Source organism: Podarcis erhardii (genome assembly GCF_964252035.2).
Source record: "Podarcis erhardii genome assembly, chromosome: 15".
Lineage (NCBI taxonomy): Eukaryota > Metazoa > Chordata > Lepidosauria > Squamata > Lacertidae > Podarcis > Podarcis erhardii.
In genome coordinates, this window is record NC_138505.1 from 19,826,496 (window position 1) to 19,840,559 (window position 14,064).

At 46.0% G+C, this 14,064-nt stretch overlaps 1 protein-coding gene across 2 annotated transcripts in view; it reads left to right on the plus strand.

The window, feature by feature from the left end:
* KSR2 (kinase suppressor of ras 2) overlaps positions 1–14,064 on the plus strand; it is a gene marked incomplete at its 3' end in the record, with an annotated part of 189,408 nt that overhangs the window by 163,936 nt on the left and 11,408 nt on the right. For both annotated transcript variants that reach the window (XM_081841791.1, XM_081841790.1), the window contains one exon: positions 5,796–5,929. In XM_081841791.1, the coding sequence (XP_081697917.1) occupies positions 5,796–5,929 (134 nt within the window). The remainder of the gene's footprint in view (positions 1–5,795; positions 5,930–14,064) is intronic.

Consider the following 14,064-nt stretch of genomic DNA (forward strand, 5'->3'; position numbering starts at 1 on the left):
ACAATTCAAGGCTGCCTACCAGAGGCAGCCTCTTGTGTCAAAGAAAATGGCATGCTCAGATAGATGGAGGTCAAGCTGGGATAGGGAGTTCCAAGGGAGAGAAGCTTTAGCTTTCTAGGGCTCCATTCACACGGCACTTTATTCCATCTCCCCGACATTTCGTAAATGTCAATTTTTGTATAGCAGTTGAGCCTCAACGCAATGTAAATGCCAATTCCGGAAAACAAGTGGAACATTGCACATACCCAGGACTCGTTTCTTTGTTATTTGCTTCCAGGGGGAAAAATCCATTTGCAGCCCCCTTTATCTAGAAAATTGTGGGAATAAAGTGACAAGATCTGGGACGGCAGACCAGCATACAGTTCTTTCTTGCCTTTTCCATGGGGGAATCACAGGGGAACAGAAGCAGGCATTTGCAGAAAGCGTGGGGGAGTAGCAGCGTGGTCCAACAGTGTTTGTTGTTGTGCCAAATGCTTGCAATTCAGCCAGTATAATGGTCAAGAAAGCCACTGTTTCTTGTTCAACAGGTACTGTAGTAAGAAAGCAACACCAGAAAATGAGATAGAAGCGTTAGCATTATAATCAGGAAAACTAACACAATATTCCTCATGTCTGAATGCACCCTAGGCCTTAAGGCACACGTCAGGTGTGGAAGGAGCTATGGTCCCCAGCCAGAGACCCAAGCATATTTTTAAAAATATGCAAATTCTCAAACAGCAATTTTTTAAAAAGCAAAACATCTTAATGCAAACCTACCTAGAAACAATAAGCAAACAGAGACACGGCTGTCCTTTGAAATTCACACATCTCTGGGTTCCACAATGGAGTTCTCAAACCAACACAGGTATACATAATGGCATAGAATTGTAGGACTGTCATCTCTAGTCTCACCCTCTGCAATGCAGGGATCCCAGCTGAAGAATCCCTGGCATACAGCCATCCAACGTCTGTTGGAGAGAGAGAGAGAGAGAGAGAGAGAGAGAGAGAGAGTCCACCACCTTCTGAGGTAGTCCTTTCCACTGTCAAACAGCTCTTACCCTTGGAAAGTTGTTCCTAATGTTTGGTGGGAATCTCCTTTCTTGTCATCTGAATCCATTGGTTCTGGTGCTACCCTCTGGAGCAGGGGAAAACAAGCTTGCTCCATCTTCCATGTGACAGCTGCTCAGATATTTGAAGGCATCTCCTTGAACAGCAGTAGACATTACGAAAGGCAGTTATGGTGTCTGGGGAAGATTTGTCATATAAAGTAAATCCAGTTTCTTAAAAGGGCAAACAAATCAGGACACATGCTCAGCAACAGGTCATCTGGAGGCGACCAGTCTTGAAGGCATTTACAAAACTCTTTACACCGTTTCCAATAGCATCCCACAGAAACGGCGTAAAGAGTTTTGTAAACGCCTTCAAGACTTTTAAGAAACTGGATTTACTTTATATGACAAATCTTTCCCAGATATTTGAAGGCGGCTATTGTATCACCTCTGTCTTCTCATCTCCTGTTGGCTACACATACCCAACTCCCTCAACACGTTCCACCTTGTCAATATCCTTCTTAAACTATGGTGCCCAGAACTGCACACAGTAGCCCAGGTGGGGTCTGACCCAAGGTATGCAGTAGTGGAACGAATGCAAATGTCAGTGAAAAGCAACATGCACAAATACCTTAGGGGAAATTGCTTGCCCAAAGGCGTATATTGTGAGGAACGATGCAAAGGCTGCTGAATTTCCATAAGGACTAAAAAAAAACAACTGATGTGGAAATATAGGGAGCTACAAGTTTGGCAAATGATTGTGCTGGAAAATGAAATTGGACTGAAAACTGGTTGGGCAGGAAAAAACTGAGACAAACCGAACCTGACAGATTTGTGCATCCTTTGCACTAAGGAAGCCTAGATGTTCCTACAGCAGGGAGATAGATACCTGCCACCAATTACTCTTTTTCATGTTGATGCAAGGCACCTTGTAGCTTTTTTGATGGAAAAGCTGAGTGAGTGATACAAATCCCATAGGTCAAACCAAAAACATAAATAACATCAGCGCCCAGGCAGATAGATTCCTTCTCCAGCGAAGGCTGGCTGACTGTGGCGGTTTTAATGAGCGCGGAGACCAGCGCTTTGTGGAGACAGCAAGGTGAACGATGCCTCCTACACCTTTCTCGCTTCTAGACCATTAGCGCCAGGCCTGTAAGCAAGTTGTGGGAGGGTGTCAGGGAATAATGGGGGGGGGGTGGTTGGTGAGCAGTGAAAGCTGTTTGCATCTGGGCAGTGGGTGCTTTTTCTATTCTTTTCTTGAATGATGAGGTCTCGGCTCATCAAACTCAAAGAAATCCCTACAGTTACAATTCGCTTTGCCTTGATCTCCCCAGCAAGGCGAGCACTTTTGCAGTAAGCTGCTAGTGTTTTATCCTTGTTCTTCTTTGACTAGTTGATGGATCAGAGGGCCGAGAGGTACTGCAAGTGTTCAGTGATCTCATAGTTCAAAGCTGCACAGATGAGCTTCAAAGGGTGTGCGTGGGGGAGGGATTCTTGAGGAATCGAACCTTTTACGGATGCCAATACACACCAAACCATCAAGAAATTCCTGGACTGATGCGTGGTTTGGAGGAGGGCTGTCTGTCAGATTTTTATTTTGTTTTGTGCTACCCTGAACGTCACAGCGCTTGGCTTACATATATGCATTTCTTCCTATATACATAGAAAGGCAAGGTGTCGTCACGCTCTTCAGTTCACCTGGCTGCTCATTGGCGGCCATGGCAATTGCAGCAGGAGGTACAGCAGACAGGAAAGAGGGGTAGGGTGGCGAGGCGATTCACATAACTGTTTAGCAAGCCATTCTATGAAGTGGCTTTTTAAAGGGAGTGGAGAGGGAGGAGCTTGGAGTGAGCTGTGATGGGACAGCCAAGGGCGTAGTGAGGTATAAAGGGGAGGGGGCTGGTCAAGGGTGATGGAACAATGCTTGGTGACAGTCCCTAGTATTTAAAGAAGTTTTGAAATGTGCGTTTTAGGAGAAAATACCTTTACAAATACATATTTAAAAGCGAGTTTTAGTGCAGTCTAGCATAAGAACATAAGAAGAGCCTGCTGGATCAGGCCAATGGCCCTTCTAATCCTGCATCCTGTTCTCACAATGGCCAGCTAGAAGCCTGTGGGAAACTCTCAAACATGATCCGAGCACAAGAGCCCTCTCCCCTCCTGTGGTTTCCAGGAACTGGTATTCAGAAGCATTGCTGCCTCCGACTGCAAAGCCATAGCCATCATGGCGAGTGGTCTATGCTTTCAAGTGCATCAGAGGAATTATGTGGTATTCTCTAAGGAATACCCCCTTAGAGAAGGCAAGAGGAGGGGTGTCTTCTTTTCAAAGAAATCCAGATGGTCAAGAAGTGTAAGAGTTGGAATGTCCCAGTATTATGGAGAAACACGAAGGAGTGCAGAATCCCGTCAAACCATGAAGGATGCATTTGGTGGGAATCTGACGCAGGGCTGTCTTTAGCAGATGTGGCGCCGGGTGCAAATATCCGCCCAGCACCCCCAAATTACCACGGATAGTGGGGGGGGGAGCGAAGCTGTGCACTGCCAGCCATGCCCCCCCACAACTCTCACCCATGCCGCTGCGGGAGAGAAATCCCCATGGAGGCTTGGGAAGGAAGCTGCATGCCCACCAGCCAGATAGTTGACGGGACGCAGCTGGTGGGCATGCAGGGAAAGGGGAGGCCGCTGGCAAAGCCGAGCAGCTCCCCCACTCGCTGGGGCGCCCCTGAGAGGCCGGCGCCCTGGTGCAACGCACCACTAAGCCCTATGGGAAAGACGGCTCTGATCTGACTCACTCCTCCTTTCAACCACTGTTGATGAATACATCCCAAAGAAGAAGAGTTTGGATTTGATATCCCGCCTTTCACTCCCTTTAAGGAGTCTCAAAGCGGCTAACATTCTACTTTCCCTTCCTCCCCCACAACAAACACTCTGTGGGGCTGAGAGACTTCAGAGAAGTGTGACTGGCCCAAGGTCACCCAGCAGCTGCATGTGGAGGAGCGGAGACGCGAACCCGGTTCCCCAGATTACGAGGCTACCGCTCTTAACCACTACACCACACTGGCTCTCTATGGGTCTCTAAAGGGGTCAGTCACTATGTTAGGCCCCATCTGCACTATGCATTTAAAGCACTATCGTACTCCTTTAAACAGTAATGGTTCCCCCCCCCCAAGAATCATGGGAAGTGTAGTTTGTTATGGGTGACGAGTATTGGGGGGGGGGGCTATTCTCCCTCCCAGAGCTACAATTCGAAGAGTGGTTTAACCACCAGTCCCTCTTCCCAGAAACTCTGTGAACTGTAGCACTGTGAGGGAAATAGAGGCCACCTAACAACTCTCAGCACCTTTAACAGTTCCCAGGATTCCTTGGGGGAAGCCATGACTGTTTAAAGTGGTATGATCCTGCTAAATGTGTATATTGCAGATGGGCCTTTAGTTTGTTCCAGCAAAAGCAAACAGAGCTGATATACAACCTGCATTTTGATCATGTCACAAAATATGACCCTTCTGGGCCACAGGACACAGAGAAATAGAGTATATGGCAGGATATGTGCTACCAGGAAATCCATTAATTGTTCTACTGGAGTATGTAAAAGAAGATGTTCTGTTAGAAGACATGGAGATGGTAAAACACTTTCTGACAGCATCCCGGAAGGCAATTATTCCTTAAGTGCAGGGATAAAGCCTGGGCCAGATTATGAAAATAGGGACAGTGTCCAAATGAGAAAATTAAGTAAGAGGGTGAGGGAATGGAGAGATATTGATGATCAGGGTACTGAAAAATGGGCCTCATTTGCTATGTGTGGGTGTCATAAAACTCAGGAAAAATGCTGAACCGAACATTTTATTGGGTGCATTGTAAAACATGAGGTTTCCATTGCCATAAAAAGATGAGAAGTGCTTGTAAGGGTGTTCGCAAATTGCCTTGTAAAAGAATATCCTGCTTTTTCTTGTGTTTGTTACACTATTGGTTGCTTAATTTTACCATATTATTTGCTACCTCTCAGTAAAACAGCAACAGTGGAGTCCCTGCCACAGATAGCTCTCCCCTTATGCAAAAGAGCAAGTGAGTGTAAGGGAGGATGGATGGAGACAAAATCAGAACGAGTTGGCTCTGCCTGTCATTAGCTCTGGCGCCACCTACTGTTGGGCTCCATGCCTTCCGCCCTCCTAGAGCCAGAGAGTGCCTGCCATCACTGGGTAACCTTATCTTCCATGAAGCTGTGTAACAAAGGCCACTTTCACACCATACGTTTAAAGCACTACAATGCCATTTTAAACCAACATAGCTTCCCCCAAAGAATTCTGGGAGCTGATAGTTTGCAACAGGTGCTGAGAGTTGCTAGGAGGCATCTAGTCCCATCACAGCCAATTCCATAGTTCCTGGGAAGAGGGAATGCTCGTGAAACCACTCTGGGAATTATAGTTCTGAGAGGGGAATTGGGAATCGCCTAACAGCTCTCAGCCTCCTTAAACCACAGTTCCCAGCATCCTTTAGGAGAGGAAGCCATTACTGTTTAAAGTCGTATCACAAAACTTTACATGTATGGTGTGAATGTGGCCAAAAGTCAATAAAGAGGAAAAATAAAATACAGTCAACTCAAGCTGGTGTGAGAGAGAGGTTCAGATTTCTCTTGACAGAACTCTGATTTGTAGAGGGCTTTCCACTCCTCCTCCTCCTGCTGCTGTCACTCAATTCATTTCAACTCTGCCCTGTCTTTTCCCATGACACCCTTTCAATGCCTTTTCTGTCTCTTGGCTTCTTTTGCAGGGAATGGGCTATCTCCACGCCAAAGGCATCCTCCACAAGGACCTCAAGTCTAAAAACGTTTTCTATGACAACGGGAAGGTGGTGATCACAGACTTTGGCCTCTTCAGCATCTCAGGGGTTCTGCAAGCAGGCAGGTAGGTGACCGGCTCTGTGGACCCATCGCACTGCCTCTTAAATGTTCTCTTTTATTGGTAACAAACTGTTCGTTTTCAGGACAGAACTGGGCAGGGTGCAAGAGTTGTGAGAACATTCAACAACAACTGATAAGCAGCATCAGGCAATGAGGTGGCAGAGCCAAAAGGGGGGAGGGTTTCTTGACACAGGATGCGTCCCTCTGGGCTTCTCTGGCCCTAAAGAATCTCCCAAGCCACACCTTTCTCCAGGTGACATCTCTCACCGGTCCAGGTTCACACTCCCCTTGAGCTTGTTTGTCTGCCTGGGGTTGTGCTTTTCACCTCTGTTAGTGCTTCTGCCTGAACAGAAGATGGAGAGGGGTAATGTCTGGACAAAATACAAAGACTTATTGGAAAATAAAACTCCAAGGTGGCTTTCACCTCTGGAAGCTAAGGCCCGAAAAAGACCCAATATGGAGGCCAAATGGTCAAAATATTGGGAAATACTAGAAAAAGATGGAGACAATTGGAAATTGCAGAGTTTGGGAAATTGGAGAAAATGAAGGATAAAGTGCGAGACTGGTTACATTATGCTCAGATTAAAGAAGTCTTTAAAAATGACAAAAAGTTAGGGTTCCAGGTGGAGAAATCGAAGCTGGAAACAGAATTGTTAGAACCAAAGACTAAGGTACTTTCAAGAATGTATAACTTGCTGTTAAAATGGAATACACAAGACGAAATGGTTAAATCAGCTATGATAAAGTGGGCACAGGACATTGGGTATAATATCATGTTTGAGGACTGGGAAAAGTTGTGGACCACTGGGTTGAACTTCACTGCATGTAATGCTTTGAAGGAAAATGTAATGAAGATGATATATAGATGGTACATGACCCCAGTTAAACTTGCTAAGATATACCATTTGTCTGATAATAAATGTTGGAAATGTAAAGAAAATGAAGGAACATTCTTTCACCTCTGGTGGACCTGCCCTAGGGTGAAGGCCTTCTGGGAAATGATATATAATGAGCTGAAAAAGGTATTTAAGTATACCTTCACCAAGAAACCAGAGGCCTTCCTTCTGGGCATTGTCGGCCAGAAGGTGTTAAAGAAGGACCGAACATTTTTCATGTATGCAACAACGGCAGCAAGGATACTCATCGCTAAGAATTGGAAAACTCAAGAACTACCCACACTGGAAGAGTGGCAGATGCAACTGATGGACTATATGGAACTAGCTGAGATGACTGGCAGAATCCGAGACCTGGGAGAGGAGAGGGTTGAAGAAGATTGGAAGAAATTCAAGATTTATTTAAAAAAAACTGTAATTTGGTTGAATGTTAAGAAAGGACGCCAGATCATAAATAATTGTGCACCACTAAATTAGAAGGAATTAAGATGATAAGTAAATTTGAGAAAAAATTATAAACCTATTGGAGAATTCATAGATTATATTTAAATGAATTTGACACAAGAGTGTAAACGAGATGATAAATTGCTGGCAAGAACTGACAATGATGTAAATGGGAGCGGGAGGCGTGAGGGAGTCCAAAGATGTTAAGAAAAGATGTTATGATATATGTTATACTGTTCTTTATTTTTGCACTTATGTTTAAAAACCCAAATAAAATTTTTTTTTTTTAAAAAAAGAAGAAGATGGAGAGGGGCATGTGAGCCCTTTCAGGAATTAGCCAAGGGTACAAAGTCGAAATTTGCATTCAGTGCTCCATCCACTTTTTCTTCTGGCCCTGCCCACTGCTGGCAAGCGGCCCCCATGAGATTGACCTGAAGGGAATGCAGCCCTCAGGCAGAATAAGTCTCCGCTCTCCTCTTCTAAATGCTCATCCCTCCCCAGAAACTCCTGCAATCTGTTCTGAGATTTCCAGGTGAAGCTTCGCCTGCTGGCGACTCCTGATTTAGATGCAACTTACTGGGCTCTCAGCTATTGTGAAGTTTTTCCTCGCTGTTAATTTTTGCTCTATTGCAAAGCCGCCTGTGAGATAAATTGCATATTTTAATCTGTCTGTAATTATGGGGTGTCAGACGTGCCGGATTAGAGGAGGAGATAATGGGTTGCCCATGTCTCTCCCTCCTTCTGCAGCGGTGTACGGTGTATTCGTTGTCAGATTGAAGTGGTAAACTGTGCTGTGGGTGGGTTTAACTTACGTATTCCCCTCAAGATGCTTGTCTATTTATACTCTCCCCCCTTCCCCCCCCCATCATGTTCTCTCGGTCTATTTCTTGGACTTTGCCTTTTTTTATTCTGCCAATTTGATATCAGGGGAAATTGAAGGTTTTCCTGCGATCCACCTGCACTATGCATTTAAAGCTGCATCCTGCCACTTTAAATAGTCAGGGCTTCCCCCAAAGAAGCATGGGAAGTGTAGTTTGTTAAGGTTAATGAGAGTTTTTAGGTGGCCTCTATTCCCTTAAGGGCCGTGGGTGGCGCTGTGGGTTAAACCACAGAGCCTAGGACTTGCCGATCAGAAGGTTGGTGGTTCGAATCCCCGTGACGGGGTGATCTCCCGTTGCTCGGTCCCTGCTCCTGCCAACCTAGCAGTTCGAAAGCACTTCAAAGTGCAAGTAGATAAATAGGTACCACTCCAGTGGGAAGGTAAATGGTGTTTCCGTGCAGTGCTCTGGTTCGCCAGAAGCAGCTTAGTCATGCTGGCCACATGACCTGGAAGCTGTACGCCGGCTCCCTCGGCCAATAAAGCAAGGTGAGCGCCGCAACCCCAGAGTCAGTCACCACTGGACCTAATGGTCAGGGGTCCCTTTACCTTTACCTATTCCCTTCCCAGAGCAATAATTCGCAGAGTGATTTAACCAACAATCCCTGTTCTCAAGGAACTCTGGAGGGGAATAGCTCTGGGAGGGGAATAGAGGTTTCCTAACAGCTCTCACTACTCTTAACCATTCTCAGAGTTCTTTTTGGGGGGCAATTTTTTATTGCATTTATATCCCACTCCACCCCCTTTTTTTGCCAAATTGTTTTTATTGATTTTCCAAATTTTAACAAAGCAACCACAAATTAAAGCAAATCTGATTCAATTTTTCCAAAATTTGGTTGGCCGCACTCCACTCTCAACACGTCCATAGTTTCCTCTTGTTGCTGCATTGTTTTCCCAGTTATTTCTAATTCACATTCCATTCCTTACAATCAGCCTTATATTACGGAAGTAAGTGTTCTGGTTTGCGAACTTTATTCAGAAGCTGAACATGCTCCGTTTTGAGTGTTACACTTCTGTTTTGAGTGCCACACTTCTGTTTTGAGTGTTATGCTGAAATCTGTCTGTTTTTGCTATTTGTTTTGCTATTTGTTTTTGTGGCTTCTTTTGTTTTTGTTTTTGTGACTGTGTGGAACCCAGTTCAGCTACTGATTGATTGATTGTGTGACAGCAGTACATTGTTTGTTGCTTTCATTTTATGGATCATTGGTCTTGTTAGATAGTAAAATTCATGTTAAATTGCTGTTTTAGGGTTTGTTTTTAAAAGTCTGGAACAGATTAATCCATTTCGCATTACTTTCTATGAGAAAGCGTGCCTTGGTTTTGGAACGGACTTCCGGAATGGATTAAATTTGAAAACAAAGGTACCACTGTACTGAAAATGAGAACCTGAGAACCCAAAAGAAGCCACAGTTGACTGATCAGCCTCTCCCGACTCCCCGCTGCTCTGCACCAACCTAAGCCCCCCCCCCCCAGCTTAGCCTGGATTGTGACTCAGTGAAGGCGGTTCACAAACATAGGCAAACAGATCTGAAAACATCTGTCCCAGGGACAGCTCACCCTACCCCGGTGTGATTCATGCCTAGCAGAGGCTACTGTAGCAGGGAGTCTTGGGTTAGCTGTGGGCTCTCTCTGTTGCTGGAGCCCTTTGTTGGAGTCCTGCTAACGCACCACTCACAACCACGTCTTCCCATTTATTTGTTGTTACTCTGCGGAGGAAATTGCAGGGTTCCTCTCCCTGAAGAGCAAGAAGCGCTAATTAGTTGCGATACGTGAGATCCTTCTTTTGATTGGCTGGAAGGAGAGCTTGAGAAACTTGGAAGATAAGGAGGCATCTTCTAGGGTTGGTAACAGCTCCCGGCATTGCCAGGCAGCTGGCTGTGTCCTAAAGCAGGGATGGAGAATTATCTCCATCCTGAGAGACACAATTCCTTCCATGCAGGCTTCTGGAGGCCATGTGCCACTGGTGGGTGAGGCCAGGAGCAAAAGCGGGGGGGGGGGGGGGCAAATGTGAGGTTCTTCACACACCTGCCCATGCCCCTCTCTCACTTCCATCCAAGCATTGCCAGAGTTCAAGAAGACTTTCCAGTGAGGCAAAGACCATCAGTGAGTGTGACAAGTAGGTCTTGTGAGGGATGTGGCCTGGGCAAAGTCCCTAGGACCAGACAGAGAAGCCTGGAGGGCACAAATTGGCCCCTCGGCTTGAAAGCCTCCAGCCCTGCACATGAATGAACACTCATGTGTGGCTCACCAACCCACGACTCTGCAAGGCTCCTTTAAAGGTAAAGGGACCGCTGACTGTTAGGTCCAGTCTCTGGGGTTGCGGCGCTCATCTCGCTTTATTGGCCGAGGGAGCCAGTGTACAGCTTCCGGGTCATGTGGCCAGCATGACTAAGCCGCTTCTGGCGAACCAGAGCAGCGCACGGAAACGCCCTTTACCTTCCCGCTGGAGTGGTACCTATTTATCTACTTGCACTTTGACGTGCTTTCGAACTGCTAGGTTGGCAGGAGCAGGGACCGAGCAACAGGCGCTCACCCCGTTGCGGGGATTTGAACCACTGACCTTCTGATCAGCAAGTCCTAGGCTCTGTGGTTTAACCCACAGCACCACCCGCATCCCTTGCAAGGCTCCTTTACGAACTGTTAATAACAGGCTGCGAGGCCATTTGATTTTGATTTTGTATATTTCAACCTTAACAGCAGTTTCCCCCTGGCTTTCCAAATGAACTGCTGAAGAGTAAACGAATAAAGCATTTGCAGTGGAGCTTTCAGCCATATATATATAAAATTGGAGGCGGGGGGATACTCCGAAGCAGTGACTCTTGAAATTAGCATAGGGGTTTTTACGAGTCCCCATTTTCATCTGTGGTTTCATGGGTGTGGTGGATGGAATATAAGTTACTGGAACAAATTGTTAAGCGAACAGAGCGATCCAAGCTATAGGAAGCTGGCATCACTTTCTTCAGTGGCTTCAGGTAAGGTGCTGTAATATACTCCTGTTCCAAACTCCGTTCAGGAGAGGGGCTCCTTCTGGCTGAGCCAACCCGAGCCTGGCAGACAGAAAACAAATCTTTCTCCTGGGCATGGTCGGCCAATTGGTGCAAAAGAAGGACAGAACTTTCTTTATGTATGCAACAACAGCAGCAAGAATACTCATCGCGAAGTATTGGAAGACACAAGATTTACCCACCCGGGAAGAATGGCAGATGAAGTTGATGGACTATATGGAATTGGCGGAAATGACTGGCAGAATCCGAGACCAGAGAGAAGAGTCGGTGGAAGAAGATTGGAAAAAATTTAAAGATTATCTACAGAAATATTGTAAAATTAAAGAGCTATAGAAAAATGGTGGAATGAAGTTATATGGCTTTGGCAGAAATGTTATAAGGAACTAGGTACAGATAGACTGTTAATGTATTAAAGGGAAAAAACAAGGTTAGAATATGTTAAGATTAATTATAGGACAGAAATTAGATGAAGATGGAAAGAAATTGCTGAAACAGTTAATTGAAGTGGAATACAAAAAGGGAGGCGTGAGGAAGTCAATGAAACAAGTGAATGAAAGTTAAGATTGAAAATATTGGAAGTGTTTTTAATTGTTTTTGTTTTGTTTTGTTAATTCAATGTTTTATGTAGTGTTTTTGTTTCTGTTTTTGTATTTTATTATGTTGATTTGTTTATTTTTTCTTTCTTTCTTTTTGTAATCTTTAAACTCTTAATAAATATTATTTAAAAAAAACAAACAGAAAACAAATCTTTAAACCAGAGTTTGACTTATACCACCCTTTTTTGTCAGTGCACATTCTGCTGGGTTTGCCAGGTCACGTGGTTCAGCTGAAAGAGGATTGAAAGAGGTGTACATCTCTCCTCGTCCTCTCCCCCCCCCATCCCCGTCCAGCCATGCCCCTGGAACACCCATTTTTTTGAAGGGGGGGACTTATACCAGCTTAACTTTTGCCAGCTAAGCCCTGACTGAGCCAGCCTAGTCCTGGCTGGGCAAGGTATTTAATATTTACTTAAGAATACGGAGAAACTAACCAAGGAAATGCTGGGTTGAGGGAGCTACATCGAGGTACCCCTGGCTGAGCCAGGATGAGGGACTTATGCCAGCGTAGCCCTGGCTCAGTTAAGACCACCTGAGATCTACCTCCTCCGTGCTCATCCTGGTGGACCTTGCCTTTGGATTGACCTGTAAGCCAACATTCAGAATTCATTTGAGGTGCTGGAATTCTTAGCTGGATAACTCCATAACAAGCACAGGAGCCAACTCCCAGCAGCCGAGGTCCATTTGCCCCTCCGATAAAATATTAGAGGAGGCTATGGCCCCCCAATGTTAATGGGCATTGCCATTCTAATTGTGTGTTTGCACTACGTCATGTGATTGATTATGCAGGGCGGGGCTTACCTGCTCCCCACCCAATATTTTATTCAGGTTGGCACCCCTGATAACAGGCATTTTTGTTTTTCTGCTTTGCTGAGAAACGCCATTTCTCCACGTTGTCGGCATAAGACAGGTATCAGGATTCAAACTCGCAGCAGATCCCAAACTGGTGGCCTGAGAAGTATGAGGAGGGACTCCAGTTCTTTACCCAGCTTTGGGCAAAGAACAGAACTCCAAAGGAGGACAGCCAGAGAAGGTTGACTCATGACCCCTACAGAACCTTTGACCCTTTGGGTGTTGATGGACTCCAGTTCCCATCTGCCGCAGCTAGCATGGCCAATGGCCAAGGGTCATAGGAGTTGCAGTCCATCAACATCTAGAGAACTGAAGGTTCAGTAGGGCAGAAGGCAAGGAGCCCAACTGTAGGGGGAGTCAGAGCTAATGACAGGCAGAGCTAACTCGTTTTGTTCCCATCCTCACTACTGAGTTCTGTTGTTGTTGTTGTTTAGTCATTTAGTCGTGTCTGACTCTTCGTGACCCCATGGACCAGAGCACGCCAGGCACTCCTGTCTTCCACTGCCTCCCGCACTTTGGTCAAACTCATGCTGGTAACCTCGAAAACACTGTCCAGCCATCTTGTCCTCTGTCGTCCCCTTCTCCTTGTGCACTCCATCTTTCCAATATCAGGGTCTTTTCTAGGGAGTCTTCTCTTCTCATGAGGTGGCCAAAGTATTGGAGCCTCAGCTTCACGATCTGTCCTTCCAGTGAGCACTGAGGGCTGATTTCCTTAAGAATGGAGAGGTTTGATCTTCTTGCAGTCCATGGGACTCTCAAGAGTCTCCTCCAGCACCATAATTCAAAAGCATCAATTCTTCGGCGATCAGCCTTCTTTATGGTCCAGCTCTCACAGGGGTGTAAAACCTGAGACCGAGGAGGAGGTCAGATCTGACAGCTCCAAGGAGGAGGAAGTTGTGGATGGTGCAGTTTTGACTGCAGTAGGATCTGTAGTCAGGGAATGGGAATATGAAGATCATTGGTGGCTGCTGCTGTCCACTGGGACAGTGAGGATGTAAGGCAGGAGGCCAGCAGTAGGTGGAGCCAGAGACAATGGCAGGTGGAGCCAATTCCAGTTTTGTCCCTTGCTTCCTCACTGGTGAGACCTATAAACATGACACTAAGACTATGGAGGAGGAAACTGACCAACAGTGGCACCCACTGGGCTGGTCATAAGAAGATAGGCAAGGGGGCGGGGGCTTGCTGAGGGTATACTGCAGTTGGTGGGGCACTGCCCCATCTGCTCTAATGGACCAATGTCCTCTGCATGGGAGGTCTGCCTGGCAACAAGGCAATGAAACCACGATGTGATACTGAGCACGGAGTATAATATGGCTGCAACAGTGAGAGGGGGAAAGTTGGCATCCTCTTACCTTACACGTTCCGGCACCATCATTTTCCTTTGTGTCCCGCCGCCCGCCCAAGTTCTTAAAATGTATCCCGTCTCTTTTTAAATTAATTCCTAAGCCTCGGAGGTCTTGAACAAATCCAAT